Source organism: Haematobia irritans, chromosome 5 (assembly GCF_050003625.1).
Source record: "Haematobia irritans isolate KBUSLIRL chromosome 5, ASM5000362v1, whole genome shotgun sequence".
Classification (NCBI taxonomy): Eukaryota; Metazoa; Arthropoda; class Insecta; order Diptera; family Muscidae; genus Haematobia; species Haematobia irritans.
The window spans coordinates 124771667-124793509 of NC_134401.1; the positions used below are offsets into that span (position 1 = coordinate 124771667).

General features: G+C 27.7%; 3 protein-coding genes across 4 annotated transcripts in view; 1 reads left to right on the plus strand and 2 right to left on the minus strand.

The window, feature by feature from the left end:
- The window catches only part of LOC142238166 (uncharacterized), a 370552-nt gene that overhangs the window by 165192 nt on the left and 183517 nt on the right, over positions 1–21843 (minus strand). For both annotated transcript variants that reach the window (XR_012722668.1, XR_012722669.1), the window contains exon 10: positions 10664–10789. The gene's annotated coding sequence lies outside the window, so the exon portion shown is untranslated. The remainder of the gene's footprint in view (positions 1–10663; positions 10790–21843) is intronic.
- Positions 2279–3016, minus strand: LOC142238863 (cytochrome c oxidase subunit 4 isoform 1, mitochondrial-like). Its single transcript, XM_075310590.1, has one exon. It carries the CDS (start codon positions 2942–2944, stop codon positions 2393–2395), a length of 552 nt encoding a protein of 183 aa, XP_075166705.1. The 5' UTR covers positions 2945–3016; the 3' UTR covers positions 2279–2392.
- LOC142238977 (uncharacterized) lies at positions 6526–7884 on the plus strand. The gene is made up of 2 exons (XM_075310741.1): positions 6526–7018; positions 7077–7884. Exons 1-2 carry the CDS (start codon positions 6616–6618, stop codon positions 7820–7822), a joined length of 1149 nt encoding a protein of 382 aa, XP_075166856.1. The 5' UTR covers positions 6526–6615; the 3' UTR covers positions 7823–7884.

Consider the following 21843-nt stretch of genomic DNA (forward strand, 5'->3'; position numbering starts at 1 on the left):
CATTTCGAAGAGATTAGGAAGGAGTTATCCACGAATATTTTTCTTTCATTAACTGATGAGGTTGAAGTAAACTATCGAAAAACGGCCAGAACTTCTAAATAGTCTTTTATGAGACAAACGCTAGACGAAAAACATTGTGAACGACTCAAAAACGAACTTGACTGGGAAGTTTTGATGTATAATTCTGATCTTACACTATCCGACTACCATTTTTTTTCGATAAGATTAGTTTAGACTTGCTATAGTGGCATCACGTGTTGAATTTCTCTCTATTTTCTATGAGTGCTGTCCGATTCTTTTTTTAGCTCAATCACAAGAATCTCCATTTTTAGTTGAGTTCGTACGGCGTTTCACTTTGCGATGAAACCACTTTTAAACACTCAGAAATGTCACCAACATCATTGAGAGGAGATAATCCACTTCTGAAAAAATAGCCTCAAAAAAAGTAGCTCGGATCCCCGATTTGTAATCCGGAAGCGGTGCAAATTTGAATCTTCTGCGATGAATTTTACATGGATTTTGGCCAAATTGCTCATTTTTTCAGTCTTGTCCAAAATAACTTCATCGTCAATGGACAGAAGTTGATGTAGGGTCCCGGGAAGAAATAACTGTCTGTGAACATTGTGTTTGTGAAAATTGTAGAAAATCTTTTCCCATCTTCACACTATTAGCACTACGTCAAGCTATGTTGATGTAACAGGTTGGCTGATAAGTCCCCGGTCTAACAAAGAAAAACACATTTTTTTTTGTCAAAATTTGTTTTTATTATTCAACTTAGTTCCCTTTAAGAGCGATACAACGATTATAACGACCTTCCGATTTTTTGATACCATTTTTGTAGTACTCCTTCGGTTTCCCTAAAAATAGGCCTCAGTTTCGGCGATCGCCTCTTCGTTGCATCCAAATTTTTTCCCTGCGAGCATCATTTTTAGGTCTGAGAACAAGAAAAAGTCGCTGGGGGCCAGATCTGGAGAATACGGTGGGTGGGGAAGCAATTCGAAGCCCAATTCATGAATTTTTGCCATCGTTCTCAATGACTTGTGGCACGGTGCGTTGTCTTGGTGGAACAACACTTTTTTCTTCTTCATATGGGGCCGTTTTGCCGCGATTTCGACCTTCAAACGCGGAAATAACGCCATATATAGTCACTGTTGATGGTTTTTCCCTTTTCAAGATAATCGATAAAAATTATTCCATGCGCATCCCAAAAAACAGAGGCCATTACTTTGCCAGCGGACTTTTGTGTCTTTCCACGCTTCGGATACGGTTCACCGGTCGCTGTCCACTCATCCGACTGTCGATTGGACTCAGGAGTGTAATGATGGAGCCATGTTTCATCCATTGTCACATATCGACGGAGAAACTCGGTTGTATTACGAGTTAACAGCTGCAAACACCGCTCAGAATCATCAACACGTTGTTGTTTTTGGTCAAATGTGAGCTCGCGAGGCACCCATTTTGCGCAGAGCTTCCGCATATCCAAATATTGATGAATGATATGACCAATACGTTCCTTTGATATCTTTAAGGCCTCTGCTATCTCGATCAACTTCATTTTACGGTCATTCAAAATCATTTTGTGGATTTTTTATGTTTTCGTCGGTAACCACCTCTTTCGAGCGTCCACTGCGTTCACCGTCCTCCGTGCTCATTTCACCACGCTTGAATTTTGCATCCGTATTTTTCCCCTTCAGAAAACAGTATTTTATCAAAACACGAAATTCCTTTTTTTCAATTTTTTCACAATAACAAAAGTTGCTTCACAAAAGACACTCTATCTCACAAACTAATTGACTTACAGACGTCAAATTTTGACACGAATCATTTGAAGGTTGGTACTATATAAAAATATTATGCATTTAATACTAGTGACGCCATCAATGTGTCAGGCCGGGTACTTATCAGCCAACCTGTTAGATTAAATCTTTTATCATTTTGTCAATGTTGAACTCGATCATAATTTCAATATGACTGCCTCACGAGATAGGCTGTTTCCTTCGAATCCGTGAACTTTCTTCTTAAACCCTTGCCCGTCTCGTTTTACTGTTGGGACGGTTTCTTGCATACAGTTGTCTTTGTCATCATAAGAAAGACAAGCGTTGCACGCCGAACAGAAAAGTTTAGTCCAATCTCAACAGAAACAGGTTATACTTGTGATTTTTCCCTGGAAAAGCCAAGTGGTTTCACCGTAACGCCTTACGAACTCATAGGGATTTCATATCATTGATCTAGACATAGAATCGACCATCGCATAAAGATAAAAAAGAAGTTAATCACATTTACGTATTGGGTGAATTTCACCCAAATTTTAGAAAAGTAAGAGAGCATTATATTTGTAAATCACATAACAAAAGAACAAAATATAAATCAATACATAATGCAGTCCAATCATTTATTTCCAATCTCCAATTTCATAATCCCAGTTTGAGGAAATTCCAGTAATGGGATTAATTTCCAAGGCTATTATCCGTTTGAGCTGAGCTTGACGCCGATCTTCTTTAAAGGTTTCTGGCACCTCCCCATATGAATGACTTACGAAGGCCGAAAAGAGAATACCCACAGCACAGGCCCAAAGTCCAATACCTAAATGCATTTTCCATTCTCCAGTAGGGGCTTTAAATTCAGCAAATGTCTGACAGAAACTATAGCGATATAAGGTCTTAATATCTTCCTTGGATAATTGTTTCCAATCCCCTTTTTCTTTTTCACGTAATGCACAAATTGTCGCATCAGGTTCACGAAAACGTATGGCTGGCATAGGATATTCGGCGAGATCACAATAAGTGGGAGAACCATTAACGCCGAAACCCACATATTCACGCTTTCCACACATGGTATTGGTGTAATCGAAAGAAGTGTTGCGCTTCACCACCATAACTCCAGGGATACATTTAAGTATTTTAGGAAAATTCACTAGAAGATATTTTGATGTTTGTAAAGCCATTTTTAAAACGCGTTTCTAATATTTCTTTTCAATTGATATGATTTCTAAAATATTTGTGAATTTAAATGAATTTTATTTCAAAGAATACTGGGTTCAGAAACATTACGACATATTTACCTTAGGTAGTACCAGCGATATGGAAAATTGTATTTTACTTTATAGTAATTCCATTAAATCAAATTTTATCTCTATAGAAAATTGTATAAAAATTTTATTTCTACAGAAAAATTTGTCAAAATTTTATTTCTATAGAAAATTTGTTAAAATTTTATTTCTATAGAAAACACAATTTTATTTCAATAGAAAATTTTGTCAACATTTTATTTCTATAGAAAAGTTTGTTAAAATTTCATTTCAATAGAAAAGTTTGTCAAAATTTAGTTTGTATAGAAAATTTTGTCAAAATTTTATTTCTATAGAAATTTTTTTTCGAAAATTGAGTCAAAATTTTATTTCTATAGAAAATTTTGTTAAAATTTTATTTCTAAAGAAAATTTTGTGAAAATTTTATTTCTACAAAAAACGTTGTCAAAAATTTATTTCTATAAAAAATTTTGTCAAAATTTTATTTCTATAGAAAATTTTGTCAAAATTTTATTTCTATAGAAAATGTTGTCAAAATTTTATTTTTATAGAAAATTTTGTCAACATTTTATTTCTAAAGAAAATTTTGTCAAAATTTTATTTCTATAGTAAATTGTGTATAAATTTTATCTCAATAGAAAAGTTTGTCAAAATTTTGTCTCTATAGAAAAGTTTGTCAAAATTTAGTTTGTATAGAAAAGTTTTTATTTCTATAGAAAATTTTGTCAAAATTTTATTTCTATAGAAAATTTTGTCAAAATTTTAGTTCTATAGAAAATTTTGTCAAAATTTTATTTCTACAAAAAACCTTGTCAAAATTTTATTTCTATAGAAAATTTTGTCAAAATTTTATTTCTATAGAAAATGTTGTCAAAATTTTATTTCTATAGAAAATTTTGTCAAAATTTTATTTCTAAAGAAAATTTTGCCAAAATTTTATCTCTATAGAAAAGTTGGTCAAAATATAGTTTGTATAGAAAAGTTTTTATTTCTATAGAAAATTTTGTTAAAATTTTATTTCTAAAGAAAACTTTGTGAAAATTTTATTTCTATAAAAAACGTTGTCAAAAATTTATTTCTATAGAAAATTTTGTCAAAATTTTTTTTTCTATAAAAAATTTTGTCAAAATTTTTTTTCTATAAAAAATTTTGTAAAAATTTTATTTCTATAGAAAATTTTGTCAAAATTCTATTTCTATTGAAAATTTTGTTAAAATTCTATTTCTATTGAAAATTTTATTTCTATAGAAAATTTTGTCAAAATTTTATTTCTATAGCAAACCTTGTCGACATTTTATTTCTATAGAAAATCTTGTAAAATTTTTTTTCTATAGAAAATTTTGTCAACATTTTATTTCTATAGAAAATTTTGTCAAAATTTTATTTCTATAGAAAATTTTGTTAAAATTTTATTTCTATAGAAAAGTTTGTCAAAATTGTATTTCTATAGAAAATTTTGTCAAAATTTTAATTCTATAGAAAACTTTGTCAAAAAATTTTTGTCGCTGTCGTTGTTGTTGTTGTTGTTGTTTTTTTTTTTTTTTGATTTCAGCTTAAAACTATGCATTGACTAAACTACAAGTGTAGCTTAACCAACAGAGGAACAGAATATTTGTCAAATTTATTTTGGCAAAGCCCTATAGACTGCAAGATGGTTGGCTGAACGCACATTACGGAGTTACCACATTCCTCATCAGCATAATTTTGCTAATAATTTTTTAAGCTGAAATCAAAAAAACAACAACAATGATTAACGAAAAAACCAACAATAACAAAACAAAACAAAACGATAATTTTATTTCTATGGAAAATTTTGTCAAAATTTTATTTCTATAGAAAATTTTGTGAAAATTTTATTTCTATAGAAATTTTTGTCAAAATTTTATTCCTATAGAAAATTTTGTCAAAATTTTATTTCTATAGAAAAGTTTGTCAAAATTTTATTTCTATAGAAAATTTTGTCAAGATTTTATTTCTATAGAAAATTTTGTCAAAATTTTATTTTTTTAAAAATTATTTTCTATAAAAATTTTCTATTTCTTTTGTCAAAATTTTATTTCTATAGAAAATTTTGTCAAAATTCTATTTCTATAGAAAATTTTGTCAAAGTTTTATTTCTATAGAAAATTTTGTCAAAATTTTATTTCTATAGAAAATTTTATTACTATAGAAAATTTTGTCAAGATTTTGTATATATAGAAAAATTTGTCAAGATTTTATTTCTATAGAAAATTTTGTCAAAATTTTACTTCTATAGAAATTTTCACAAAAATTTTATTTGTATAGAAAATTTTGTCAAAATTTTATTTCTATAGAAAATTTTTTTTCTATATTTGTTTTTTTTTTTTCTATAAAAATTTTCTATTTCTTTTGTCAAAATTGTATTTCTATAGAAAATTTTGTCAAAATTCAATTTCTATTGAAAATTTTGTGAAAATTTTATTTCTATAGAAAATTTTGTCAAAATTTTATTTCTATAGAAAATTTTGTCAAAATTTTATTTCTATAGAAAATTTTGTTAAAATTTTATTTCTATAGGAAATTTTGTCAACATTTTATTTCTATAGAAAATTTTGTCAAAATTTTATTTCTATAGAAAATTTTGTCAAAATTTTATTTCTATAGAAAATTTTATTACTATAGAAAATTTTGTCAAGATTTTGTATATATAGAAAAATTTGTCAAGATTTTATTTCTATAGAAAATTTTGTCAAAATTTTACTTCTATAGAAATTTTCGCAAAAATTTTATTTGTATAGAAATTTTTATTTCTATAGCAATTTTTTTTTTCTATATTTGTTTTTTTTTCTATAAAAATTTTCTATTTCTTTTGTCAAAATTGTATTTCTATAGAAAACTTTGTCAAAATTTTATTTCTATGGAAAATTTTGCAAAATTTTATTTCCATGGAAAATGTTGTCAAAAGGTTATTTCTATAGAAAATTTTGTGAAAATTTTATTTCTATAGAAAATTTTGTCAAAATTTTACTTCTATAGAAAATTTTGCAAAAATTTTATTTCTATAGAAAATTTTATCAAAATGTTATTTCTATAGAAAACTTTATTTCTATAATTTTTTTTTTCTATAAAAATTTTCTATTTCTTTTGTCAAAATTGTATTTCTATAGAAAATTTTGTCAAAATTCAATTTCTATTGAAAATTTTGTGAAAATTTTATTTCTATAGAAAATTTTGTCAAAATTTTATTTCTATAGAAAATTTTGTCAAAATTTTATTTCTATAGAAAATTTTGTTAAAATTTTATTTCTATAGAAAATTTTGTCAAAAATTTTTTCTATGAAAAATTTTTTCAAAATTTAATTTTTTAGAAAATTTTTGAAAAAATATAATTTGCATAGCAAATTTTGTCAAATTTTATTTTTATTTATGAATCACTGTGCGTAAATGTATTCTTCAACAACAAATATTTAAAGTATATTTTTAGGCGGTATTAAACTTTCTGTCAAGGTTAAAGGGAAGGAACTGTCGTTTGTTACATTAAACTACAGTCAAATGTTAAAATAAATGTTCGAAATCTTCTATCTTAGAAAAACAAAACAGAAAATTTATAATATTTCTATATCAAAATGGTCGATTGTCATCGGCCTTGCTTTGATGATCCACCATCTCACAAATATCGCCATCTCTCTGTATTGCTATTGGATTGTTGGCAACGTGAATACGATAAGAGACCATATCGAAATTTTATATTCGATCGTTTAGATTTTGTAGACCGTTTAAAGAGACCTTATGATAATGTATGCGATTTTGCAACCATAATAGAATTTATTAAGACAAGAAACTTAACTAGCATACAATTAAAAGGATTACAAATTATGACAAATAGAGAAGATTTGCTCTATGATTTTGTTGAAAATCTAGCAAAATTAAGAAAAATCATATTAAAATTAATGCAATTGCCAAGTGAGTTTTTCTGGTGTCTTGAAACAAAAGTGGATATAATGAAGGTGAAGGAACTAACATTGGAAGGTAAGATGTCAACTAAGTTATTGCCATGAAAATAACAATATACTCTTCTTACCTCCAGGGACTCCTCTGACCGACGAAGATGTTATAAATCTACGATCCTTTCTAATTAAATCAAAAACTTTGCAATATTTGGATGTATCATCATGCAGTATAAATCAATATAATTTTGCCCTTCTAGCTGATGGTATACATAAATCATTCTCGTTAATTGGCTTTAATGCCAGTCGTTTACTAGGTCAAGACTTGAGTTTGGATTCCGAGAAAATTGCCCTTGCCGTATCATCTCTTATATGGCAAAATAAACTGCAAACGATTGAAATGGAAAAATGTGAATTTCTACCCCAAGATATGGAAATAATGGCAGAGTATCTCTATAATCCCCATTCAAATTTGTTAAAGTTAAATGTGGCCTACAACAAAATTGGTCCAGACGGTGCTTGTTATCTTCTAAAGGCAATTTCATCATCGGGTACATTGAAGTATTTAAATATTAGTGGTTGTGGTCTAGGTACTCATGGTGCAGAATATATTGCTCAGTATTTATCTGCTTGCACTAGATTGGAATCATTACATATTCAATATAATGATATTGATGCTGAAGGCATCACCATGATTCTATTGACAATGAAGAAGCCTAATAAGGTGAATCAAATATCTTTGTGGGGAAATAAATATAATAGCAAAACTGGACGTATTTTAAGGCGTCTTATAGAATCTGGAGTTTTACCACAAACTAATTTGGACATAACATATACATACGATGATACCATACCAGGATGGCGAATAATACCATGGCGGAAATAATTGGATAGCTGTGCGAATAAGTAGCATGAGGAAATACCCAATAATAAATCGAAAATAAAAATCACTGTTTTAAAATGCTATTTTATAGGAAATGAACAGGCAAAAATTTTATTTCTGTAGAAAAATTTGTCAAAATTTTATTTCTATAGAAAATTTTGTCACCATTTTATTTCTATAGAAAAATTTTTTAAAATTTTATTTCTATAGAAAAATTGTATCTATATATAAAATTTTGTCAAAATTTTATTTCTATAGAAAAATTGGTTAAAATTTTATTTCTATAGAAAATTTTATCAAAATTTTATTTCTATAGAAAATTTTGTCAAAATTTTATTTCTATAGAAAATTTTGTCAAAATTTTATTTCTATAGAAAATTTTGTCAAAATTTTATTTCTATAGAAAATTTTGTCAAAATTTTATTTCTATAGAAAATGTAGTCAAAATTTTATTTATACTCATGTATAAAATTTTGTCAAAATTTTATTTCTATGGAAAATTTGGCAAAATTTTATTTCCATGGAAAATTTTATCAAAATTTTATTTCTGTAGAACATTTTGTCAAAATTTTTTCTATAAAAAAATTGGCCAAAATTTTATTTCTATAGAAACTTTTGTCAAAATTTTATTTTTATAGAAAAATTTGTCAAAATTTTTTTTTTCTACAGAAAAATTGGTCAAATCTTTATTTCCATGGAAAATTTTGTCAAAATTTTATTTCTATAGAACATTTTGTCAAAATTTTATTTCTATAGAAAATTTTGTCAAAATTTTATTTCTATAGAAACTTTTGTCAAATTGGTATTTCTATAGAAAAGTTTGTCAAAATTTTATTTCTATAAAAAATTTTGTCAAAATTTTATTTCTATAGAAGACTTTGTCAAAATTTTATCAAAATTTTATTTCTATAGGAAATTTTTTCAAAATTTTATGTCTATAGAAAATTTTGTCAAAATTTTACTTTTATAGAAAATTTTGCAAAAATTTTATTTCTATAGAAAATTTTGTCACAATTTTATTTCTATAGAAAATTTTTTATTTATATATAAAATTTTGTCAAAATTTTATTTATAGGGAAAATTTTGTCAAAATTTTATTTCTAGGGAAAATTTTGTCAAAATTTTTTTTCTACAGAAAAATTGGTCAAAACTTTATTTCCATGGAAAATTTTGTCAAAATATTTCTATAGAAAATTTTGTCAAAATTTTATTTCTATAGAAATGTAGTCAAAATTTTATTTCTGAGGAAAATTTTGCAAAATTTTGTCAAAATTTTATTTCTATAGAACATTTTATCAAAATTTTATTTCTATAGAAAATTTTGTCAAAATTTTATTTCTTATATTTCATGTTAGCCTGATACCGAAACAGGCAATTGACGTCCAAATGCATTATATCTAATTATACAATTATTTGTCGAGATTTATGGACAGATATAGATTAATGAACATGGTTAATAGAGCCATTGAAAAGAAAACGCCAGATACAAATCTATACACGCCTGGACTGTACATGTTTCGGTTCGGGCGAATGAACCTTTCCACAGCCTTTAGTATAGATTAATCTATATCTGTCCATAAAGCTCGAAAAATAATTGTATAATTAGATAAAATTTTATTTCTATAGAAAAATTGGTCAAAATTCTGTTTCTATAGAAAATTTTGTTAAAATTTTATTTCTATAGAAACTTTTGTCAAAATTTTATTTCTCTAGAAAAATTTGTCAAAATTTTATTTCTATAGAAAAATTTGTCAAAATTTTATTTCTATAGAAAGTTGTGTCAAAATTTCATTGCTATATAAAATTTTTCTTAAATTTATTTCTATAGAGAATTTTATCAAAACTTTTATTTCAATAAAAAACTTTGTCAAAATTGTATTTCTGTAGAAAATTTTGTCAAAATTTTATTTCTATAGAAAATTTTGTCAAAATTTTATATCTATAGAAACTTTTGTCAAATTGGTATTTCTATAGAAAAGTTTGTCAAAATTTTATTTCTATAGAAAATTTTGTCAAAATTTTATTTCTATAGAAAACTTTTCAAAATTTTATCAAAATTTTATTTCTATAGGAAATTTTTTCAAAATTTTATGTCTATAGAAAATTTTGTCAAAATTTTACTTCTATAGAAAAGTTTGTCACAATTTTATTTCTATAGAAATGTAGTCAAAATTTTATTTCTAAGGAAAATTTTGCAAAATTTTATTTCCATGGAAAATTTTGTCAAAATTTAATTCTATAGAACATTTTGTCAAAATTTTATTTCTACAGAACATTTTGTCAAAATTTTATTTCTATAGAAAATTTTGTCAAAATTTTATTCCTATAGAAAATTTTGTCAAAATTTTATTTCTATAGAAACTTTTGTCAAAATTTTATTTCTATAGAAAATTTTGTCAAAAATTTATGTCTATAGAAAGTTGTGTCAAAATTTTATTTCTATAGAAAATTTTGTCAAAAATTTATGTCTATAGAAAGTTGTGTCAAAATTTTATTTCTATAGAAAATTTTGACAAAAATTTATTTCTATAGAAAATTTTGTCAAAAATTTATGTCTATAGAAAGTTGTGTCAAAATTTCATTGCTATAGAAAATTTTGCTTAAATTTATTTCTATACAGAATTTTATCAAAACTTTTATTTTAATAAAAAACTTTGTCAAAATTGTATTTCTGTAGAAAATTTTGTCAAAATTTTATTTCTACAGAAAAATTTTGTAAAAATGTTATTTCTATAGAATATTTTGTCATTAGAGTGGGGTATTAGAGTGGTGTATGTTCCATTAAATGTTCCATTGGATTTAAATGCTTTATCTTAATCAATTTACTACAGACGTAATGCTTACCGAATTTATTGTATATGACAATCCATTACACAGGAGATGTTTTGAAACAAAAATAGTGTATGCGTTCCATGGTGATGAGTAGTTAGGATTTGGCCCAGTCGAACTTTTGACCTATATACTTGTTACCTATAAAATAAAAAGAAGAAAAAATATTACTCTTTACATATGAGCCACCATGTATACTAAAGACTATGAAAATCGGCCGAACTGAAATGTTCGTAGTTGGATTTGTACACGCAGAGAAGGAATATGATCACCTCAAACATGTTTCAAGAGCAAAATGTTATTTTTGTATGGTGACCAGGTAACATGTTTGTCACTAAAATGTTATTTTCTCGTCAAATATAACCTGCTTGCCGAAATCAGATACATGATTTCCGAGAAAATAACATAGTTGAGAAAACCATGTTACATGGTCACCACCCAAAAATAACATTTTGCTCTTAAAACATGCTTGAGGTGATCATATTCCTTTTCTGGGTGTATGTGGCATTTCAGTTTCAATGAACCAATTGATCAAGTTACTTAATCTTCTCTGACCATAAAGCTCGAATAATTATATTTTATGTATAACTATTATTATTATTATTTTGTTTTATTGAACAAATTAATTTTTTAGTTGGTTATTGGATCAATTGACATCGTGATTAAGTCTGAATAAAAGTTTTTCTGTATATGGTTGGCAGTAGTTATTTGTTATTTTTTATATTTGCTTCATCCTCTTAAAGGACAATATGAAGCTTCATTTTATTTATTTTTATTTTCCCGGGAAATTAGTTATTCATTGCAACCCAATTATATGGACTTCTACTCAAGAAATTCACAAGAATAAAATATCCGTTTACAATTATATACCCCAGGATCCCCGAGTTTGTAAAAAAACTCACAATGAAATCAAAATTACATCGAAATTAAAAAAGAATTCAAGAATGAGGACAGCTAATATGCCCTAGGGATAAAATAAAATAATGGTCGTTAACATCTTTATTGTTGTGATTCCAAAGACAACTAAAGTGGCATTTAAGTTAACATTATAAGGAGATGACAAATACCACGCATTGCCGTTTAAGTAAATACCGCCATTGTCATCCATCTGTGCCACCAACCCGAATGACAATTCTGGTTTTGTTGAAATGGCAACATTCCTCATACTCCTGCCCATGATGTACGGCACGTGCCACCAACAATGTCGAAAGTCTATTAATAGCTTTTGTAGACATATTTAGATGTGTTGTAAATAGAACTGATTGGCTAAAATAGAGTCATTATGTGCGAATATGGTCAGCATACCTTGGACCACCAGGACCAAAGTAGTTTTTACTACAAATTGAAACTAAAAGTGGCTAATGGATGTCTTCCGTTTTTTCTGTGTAATTCAATGAGACTGAGTTATTGCTACATCTTTAGCTTGTTTTGGCAATTGAAGGTCGTTTCGAATTATAAGGAAATTATTGACAGTCCTTGTGAATTATTGTACTTCAGGCAGGGAGTATGGAATGTGAATGTGGGACCAAACAAAATAATGACAATTTCCTGAAACTAATAACATTAGTTCCATACTCGTAGATAATGTAATTTCTATAGTTATAGAAATATAGATAGTGAAGACTAGATCTAAATAACTTTGGCCAAAGAACTTGTTAGAAAATTTTTGCATTTTTGCTCTACCGCCAAAAACATACAAGTTTTATTGTACAAACATTAAATGGTACTGAGTGAAATCTCACAGATGTTATGGCAGAACATCCTGCACTTAAATGCAAAATATCAATTTTTTAGATAAATGTTCGTATATGTATTTCATAATAAAGTGGAAAGTATGTCTTTCTTAATGGAAGGCATTATCAGCCAAATGCCCACCACGTTCACGCTTACAGCACCATATCCTTTTCATGACATTTAAATTATAATTATTAACAACTTGTTGATCCAATCTCATTTTCAAAAAAGTCACGTCCAATGTATATTCTACATTAAGAATGGCTTCTTATGACTGCCTTTTTTAATCATCCCAACAAAGCCATGTTAACTGCAACTGCATGTGATATCTATAGCATAACTTGTAGACAATATCTTACTACCCGCAACATTACCAGAGTTTTACAAATAATGAATTACTACTCACATTTTTTTTTATTCTTGTGAAATATTTTGGACGAATTCTTCAGGGACCATATGTTTTTAAAAAGTTTTTAAATTATTTTTTTTTAGAAAAAAATTGTTTGGACAGAATAATCTAACAAGCGATTGTTGGCATCGTGAATGTTAGTGAAATTAGTATTTCAGAAAAACATGTGGTATTGTTTTTCTGAAATACTAATTTAATGTACATTATTTCAATATTTTTTTTTAATTTAAAAAATTCTATCAAAATCTCTTTCATCATAGAATTGATCCATTCCATAGAATTTTTAGTGCGTTCAATTTCAGTTCGATTCCTCCTCGAGTCATAGAAACTTTCAACGTAAAAAAATTGTAACGAAAAATAAAGAAGTATATACGGCCGTAAGTTCGGCCAGGCCGAAGCTTATGTACCCTCCCCCATGGATTGCGTAGAAACTTCTACGAAAGACTGTCATCCACAATCGAATTACTTGGGTTGTGGTATCTTCAAACTTCTTAACAACGTTTTCTAAATTGTGAGTTAGTCCATACGTGGTATATACTAGTCAAAAAAGGTATGTATATGTAAGTCTACAAATAATTACGAATCGATATGGACGGTACGTAGAGCTAGGACCTAGGACCTAGTTAGGCATGGTTGTTAATGGCCACATACTAACACAATGTACCAAATTTCAACTCCAAAACCAAATCTCGGGATCGGTTTATATGGGGGCTATATATGATTATGGACTGATATGGACCACTTTTGGCATGGTTGTTGGATACCATATACTAAGATCACGTACCAAATTTCAACCGAATCGGATAAATTTTGATCTTCCAAGGGGGTCCGGAGGTCAAATCTGGGGATAGGTTTATATGGGGGCTATATATAATTATGGACCGATTTCGACCAATTTTTGATTGGGTGTTTGAGTCCATATTTTAAAACCACGTATCAAATTTGAACTGAATCAGATAAATTTTGGTCTTCCAAGAGGCTCCGGAGGTCAAATCTGGTGATAGGTTTATATGGGGGCTATATATAATTATGGACCGATGTGGACCAGTAGAGACCATATACTAACACCATGTACCAAATTTCACCCCGATCGGATGAAATTTGCTTCACTTAGAGGCTCCGCAAGCCAAATCGGGGGATCGGTTTATATGGGGGCTATGTATAATTATTGACCGATGTGGACCAATTTTTGCATGGTTATTAGGGACCATATACTAACACCATGTACCAAATTTCACCCCGATCGGATGAAATTTGCTTCACTTAGAGGCTCCGCAAGCCAAATCTGGGGATCGGTTTATATGGGGGCTACATATAATTATTGACCGATGGGGACCAATTTTTGCATGGTTATTAGAGACCATATACTAATACCATGTACCAAATTTCAGACGGATCGCATGAAATTTGCTTCTCTTAGAGGCTCCGCAAGCCAAATTTGGGGTCCGTTTATATGGGGGCTATACGTAAAAGTGGACCGATATGGTCCATTTGCAATACCATCCGACCTACATCAATAACAACTACTTGTGCCAAGTTTCAAGAGGATAGCTTGCTTCGTTCGGAAGTTAGCCTGATTTCAACAGACGGACGAACGTACGGGCGGACGGACATGCTCAGATCGACTCAGAATTTCACCACGACGCAGAATATATATACTTTATGGGATCTTAGAGCAATAATTCGATGAGTTACACACGGAATGACAAAGTTAATATACCCCCATCCTATGGTGGAGGGTAGAAAAAGAGAGAAAGACAGAGAGAGAGAACAACTACTAAGGACAAATAATATCTACACTCATAGAAAAAACCATGCACGGCGTGCTCATTTCAACACGATTCGTTCATGAAAGTCAATCAACACACATGTTGTGTCAAACGGAGAACAGGTGGTGTCAATCTGACAACGTTAAAAGCGTTCACGATCTGAAAACGTTGTGGTTACGAATTAATAAACAAAATTAAAAAAAGATATCCGCTACCGTGACTCGAACCCGTGTTTTCTGCACTGTACGCGTTAACAGTCGCCTTAGCACATTGCGCCACCGAGGGAGTTGCCATAATAACGCCTAACGATTATTTTAAGACTTTTCATGGCCAAAGAAAAACGAATGCCGTTCATGAAATCGTGAACCCCCGTGGACGAAATTGTGAACATTCCGTTTTAATTTTTTGTGAACGTTTCCGTTTCATTTTGTCACCGTACGTTCACGACTATGGAACGTAATTTTTTCTATTAGTTTATAAACAAGTGAGTAAAGTAGAAAGTCGGGCGGGGCGGACTATATTATACCCTAAACCACCGCTACTGAATTAGTAAGCATAAGCATTTGGTATAGGTTTGGGAGATAAACCGCATTCCATATTTCAGAACATTAAAGGGTACATTTTTACGGGAGTTTTATCACAATGTGAAAAGAAATGTCTGATATTAGGAGCTATAGTTGATTTTGCACCTACAGAGTTAGTATATATATATATATATATATATATATATATATATATATATATATATATATATATATATATATATATATATATATATATATATATATATATATATATATATATATATATATATATATATATATATATATATATATATATATATATATATATATATATATATATATATATATATATATATATATATATATATATATATATATATTATATATATATATATATATATATATATATATATATATATATATATATATATATATATATAATATATATATATATATATATATATATATATATATATATATATATATATATATATATATATATATATATATATATATATATATATATATATATAGAAGACTACACCTAGCCAACTTTGAGGAAGATCGGTTCATAAATAAGGGTTTTATGGTCAAATTTTGCAAAATCGGGCGATACATATATATGGGTGCTATATCTAAATCTGAACCAATTTCGATATTTGGTCGGGGAAGTCCTCCTCTAAAACTGCAAAAAAAAAAAACAAAAATTCTTAAGTTTTCTTGAAATTTACAAAGGCAGTGGGGGATGGTTATGAACGAAGAGGTAACCTTCCTTGCCCCACACTTAAAGGAAAGTTTCAAGAATTTTCAGGGAAGTTTAGGGGTGCTATTCACTACGATGTTTGTCAATCTGGTATCGGGGAAACTGACGTCCCATTAAAACAATAGAGCAAAATTTAAACATCTCCGATCTACTTGAAATTTACAGGGAACTTGGGAGAAGGTGATTAAATTTATACATGATTTTTAAATTAGTATAAGATTTTTCGATATCTGGTTGGGGAAGGGGAAAATTGAAATACACTTTGTCGATTTACTTCGATAGAATTTATAGCGACCATTGCGTAGTTGTGAAATTAATATAGGGTACGTGAAAGTCCGATATCAGGTCGGAGTGGAGCGAAGGTGATGAGAGGGTTCCCTTTTGTCCGTTTTTTTTTTTTTTCTTAAATTGAAAGTAAAGGGTTGTCCGTAAATGGAAACTCGGTACATAATTTTACGTGAAATTGGCAGCCAACGTAGAGGGTGCATCATTTTCCAACATTTTAGCAAATTCTAATGTGGTAAAATTTTTTACTACTTTTGCTTTTTCCGATTTATTGGATGGGAAGCAGTAATTCTGTGTATGTTATTATAATATAGTGCTTAATTTTCAGATATGTTGAGCAGAAGGACACACCACACTTAAAACCCACAAGAAATATAGAAGATTGTCCAACTACTTGAAATATCACAATGGACTGTATAGTCTAAGGGAGCCTGAGTCTTAATCGGTCTGTTCGATTTGTTTGAAAGAATACAAATCTTTTCGAATTTGTTTTCAGCACGAAGGATATGGTTGACTAAGTTAACGCAAAATGTTCGTACAAATACGCTTCGGACGGCGCAGCGAAGCGGGCCGGGTTACGCTAGTGAGTTATATATAATAGTGGCCAACAGGGATAGAAAAGTCGAAAATCGAATTTTCAGCTTATTGCATTTTTGTTGCAAAGTTTTTTTTTTTTAAATTTGGAATCTATCAAAAATCCTGTCTACTTTTAGACTCTGTCCATAATGTCCAGATTAGAACTTTAAAAAATCAAAAAATCTACACTAGAACTTAAAAATGAATCAGAAATCGATTAATATGAAGGGATTTATCAATAGGTGAATGTAAATAGTCCGATATACACAGTAAGATTTAAGTTTTTTTCTCCTTTTATGAAATTTGTTTTCTGAGCTTTTTCCTTCGAACATTTATTTATAAAATATTGTAATATCATAGACTACTGTCTTTAAATTTTTATGTATCCTAGTATTCTATTGTTCACAAGCTTATATTAATTATCAATAAATAAAGAAATTTCGAATGTATAATTCAAGTTTATATCACACCCCATTCTATAGTAGGAGGTATAAGAATGTGCCAATTTCCGAAATCTACTTAAAACAGGTGTGGTTTGTCGCTATCCTTTGCATCGAACACAAAAAAACACGTATTTTACTTAATCAAATAAAATTTCACAGATTGCATTTAAATGAAAGTGTGGCCTTCAGACAATCAAATTACCTTGAGATGAAAAAAAAAATAAACAAATTAACACAATATCACAATACAACAATAAAAAACGAAGACTATATATATTTTGCACACTCCATTCTAATGAATTTGCATTGTCAAGAACGTGGGCCTCCTCGTATACGGAAATTCGATGTCTCGCCATCAAGGACGCCACCTAAATAAAAATTGCGTTTAATTTTCACCATACATTGAAGTAATCATAGTAAATTTTGGCAGTCTCACAAACAAAAAAACACAACAACAATAAACATACTCCCATACTTATACAAACAAATTATTATAAATTGCAAAAATATTTTCTCGAAACTAGATACTACATCAAAAGAAGATGAAAGGAAGAAAAAAACCTGAATTGTGTTTTGAGTCTAATTTTTTGTAAACAAAAATTCCCAAATCTCGTTCTTTTGTGGCCTGACGCCTTCAGTGATGTCTAATGAAATCTAAACGCAACAACAATACATCGGTACAAGAATCTTTTAGTTCCAAATTGTTGTGTTCTTTTTTTGGAGGAGGGGAGGGTGGGAATTGACTACTTCGGTTTCATGATGAGCGCGGGCACACGTCTGGTCACACAAAATTCCATTTGAAATTCTAATTTACTTGCTGCAGCGGCAGCGGCAGCTCTCTATAATTCATTGGAAACAATGACCATTACGGAGGGTGTACCGATGCTGACATAATACCGTGTTGGTCTAGGCTGGTGTCAGTTTACTTCACAAGTCCGTCTCAGACTGAATTTGATTAAAGCAATGGCTATTGTCTGGGCTTTGCCAGAGGAACTGATGAAGTGTGCAATAACTAATTCATGTTGACAAACAAACCACAATGTCTCCTTAGCTCAATGAGCTCATAGACTGACTTCTATTGTCTGCAAACTTGGATTGTCGATTTAAACTGACCGATCTCCTACTCAGACATTCAAATATAAGCCAAAATCCCATTTTTAAATTTCATAAAAATGACAACGTATGATATATGATAATTGCAATGCAATATTCCAATTACTTGCAAATGGAATGTGAATTTTTTAAAGTTTTGCAAGTCGATATCATGAAATAGCAACTTCTACACTCTATTCCTCCTTCCATAAAAAACGTAGGGAGGTTTGTATTATATGTCATTGTCGAAAACTACAAACCTGAGAACTATTAATATGATATCAACAAAACTGAAAAGCGCATTATCGCATTACATCTATAATTATAATAATGAGAGCCATCTAAGGGAAAACAAGTAAATACGGTCTTAAGTTCGGTCGGGGCGAATCTTTAAAACATACCACCATGAATAAAAGATAAATTTGAAATTCTATTTCAGAGGATTTGATGACCGATACTCTATCAAGTACATCGGTCCATCTAGGACTCTTCCCGAATTGCATTTTAAAATTTCTACATAAGAAACTACATCAGATTTTTGATAGAGTTTTAGATAAATCTCAAACTTCTCGTCTAAGCGTGCAAGAAAATTCGATGAGCGAGTGCTCATCTACTCGAATGAGCACGACAGCTCTGATAAAAATTGCTATTTCTAGATGTCCAAGAAGTCAAATCCGAGGTTATTCCAAATCATGGACAGATACATATCATATTCGGCACACATTTTGATGGACCTACAGTCACGGTTGCCACAGTTTTCTATAGACAAAATTTCCTATATAACTAAAATGTTGACAAAATTTTCTATGGAAATACAATTTTGAAAAAAAAAAATATTCTATAGAAATAAAATTTGGACAAAATTTTCTATGAAATAAAATTTTGACAAAATGTTCTATAAAAATAAAATATTGACAAAATTTTCTATAGAAATAAAATTTTGACAAAATTTTCTATAGAAATAAAATTTTGACAAAATTTTCTATAGAAATAAAATTTTGACGAAATTTTCTATAGAAGAAAATGTTGACAAAATTTTCTATAGAATACAATTTTGACAACATTTTCTATAGAAATAACATAAAATGTAGACAAAATTTTCCATAGAAATAAAATGTGGACAAATTTTTCTGTAGAAATAAAATTTTGACAAAATTTTCTATAAAAATAAAACTTTGACAAAATTTTCTATAGAAATAACATTTTGACAAAATTTTCTATAGAAATAACATTTTGAAAAATTTTCTATAGAAATAAAATTTTGACAACATTTTTTATAGAAATTAAATTTTGATAAAATTTTCTATAAAAATAAAACTTTGACAAAATTTTCTATAGAAATAACATTTCGACAAAATTTTCTATAGAAATAACATTTTGACAAAATTTTCTATAGAAATAAAATATTGACAAAATTTTCTATAGAAATAATATTTTGACAAAATTTTGTATAGAAATAATATTTTCACAAAATGTTCTATAGAAATAATATTTTGACAAAATTTTCTATAGAAATAATATTTTGACAAAATTTTTTTAGAGAAATAAAATTTTGACAAAATTTTCTATAGAAATAAAATATTGACAAAATTTTCTATGAAATAAAATTTTGACAAAATTTTCTATAAAAATAAAACTTTGACAAAATTTTCTATAGAATTTTGACAAAATTTTTAATAGAAATAAAATATTGACAAAATTTTCTATAGAACTAAAATTTTGACAAGATTTTCAATAGAAATAAAATATTGACGATATTTTCTATAGAAATAACATTTTGACACAATTTTCTATAGAAATAAAATTTTGACAAAATTTTCTATGAAATAAAATTTTGACAAAATGTTCTATAAAAATAAAATATTGACAAAATTTTCTATAGAAATAAAAATTTGACGAAATTTTCTATAGAAGAAAATGTTTACAAAATTTTCTATAGAATACAATTTTGACAAAATTTTCTATAGAAATAACATAAAATGTAGACAAAATGTTCCATAGAAATAAAATGTGGACAAGTTTTTCTATAGAAATAAAATTTTGACAAAATTTTCTATAAAAATAAAACTTTGACAAAATTTTCTATAGAAATAACATTTTGACAAAATTTTCTATAGAAATAAAATATTGACAAAATTTTCTATAGAAATAAGATTTTGACAAAATTTTGTATAGAAATAATATTTTGACAAAATTTTCTATAGAAATAATATTTTGACAAAATTTTCTACAGAAATAATATTTTGACAAATTTTTTTATAGAAATTAAATTTTGACAAAATTTTCTATAGAAATAAAATTTTGACAAAATTTGCTATAGAAATGCAGGTTTGTAAAAATTTTTTATAAACATAAAATTTTGACAAACTTTTTTATAGAAATGAAATTTTTGACAAAATTTTCTATAGAAATAATATTTTGACAAAATTTTTCTATAGAAATAAAATTTTGACAAAATTTTCTGTAAAAATAAAATTTTGACAAAATTTTCTATAGAAGAAAATGTTGACAACATTTTCTATAGAATAAAATTTTCACAAAATTTTCTATAGAAATAAAATTTTGACAAAATTTTCTGTAGAAATAAAATTTTGACAAAATTTTTCTATAGAAATAAAATTTTGACAAAATTTTTTTTAAAAATAAAATTTTGAAAAAATTTTCTATAGAAATAAAATTTTGACAAAATTTTCTATAGAAATAAAATTTTGACAACATTTTTTATAGAAATAAAATGTTGACGACAGTTTCTATAGAAATAAAATTTTGACAAAACTTTCTATAGAAATAAAATATTGACAAAATTTTCTATAGAAATAAAATTTTGACAAAATTTTCTATGGAAATAAAATGTTGACAAGATTTTCTATAGAAATAAAATGCTGACAAAATTTTCTATAGAAATAAAATTTTGACAAACTTTTCAATAGAAATATGTTAAAATTGTTACAAAATTTTCTCCAAAAATAAAATTTTGACAAAATTTTCTATAGTAATAAAATTTTGACAAAATTTTCTATAAAATAAAATTTTGACAAAATTTTCTATAGAAATAAAATTTTGACAAAATTTTCTATAGAAATAAAACTTTTACAAAATTTTCAATAGAAATAAAATGTTGACAAGATTTTCTATAGAAATAAAATTTTGACAAAATTTTCTATAGAAATAAAATTTCGGAAATTTTCTACAGAAATAAAATTTTGGCAAAATTTTCTATAGAAATAAAACTTTTACAAAATTTTCAATAGAAATAAAATGTTGACAAGATTTTCTCCAAAAATAAAATTTTGGCAAAATTTTCTATAGAAATAAAATTTTGGCAAAAATTTCTATAGAAATAAAATTTTGGCAAAATTTTCTATAGAAATAATATTTTGACACATATCGACTAACCAAACATTGATGTTGCCCAAAGTTAAAAAAAAAACGTCAAAGACGAAAAATAAAGTTTTCTAAATTTGGAAAAATTCGGCAAAATTTTCCGTGGTTCATCTGGCAATATTTTTGAGTGAGACTTTAGCGATTTTTTAACAAACTTCCACCGAAAGAAGAGTTTTCTTTTCTGTGGAACGAAATTTGAGACAAGCGAAGTTTTCC

What these genes read in the sequence shown, in the direction of transcription:
- LOC142238977 (XM_075310741.1), top strand. Translation starts at nt 6,616, where the DNA reads ATGGTCGATTGTCATCGGCCTTGCTTTGATGATCCACCATCTCACAAA. An exon ending in GAAGGAACTAACATTGGAAG is followed by an intron (nt 7,019 to 7,076) that starts GTAAGATGTCAA and finishes TCTTACCTCCAG; the next exon opens with GGACTCCTCTGACCGACGAA.
- LOC142238863 (XM_075310590.1), bottom strand. Translation starts at nt 2,944, where the DNA reads ATGGCTTTACAAACATCAAAATATCTTCTAGTGAATTTTCCTAAAATA.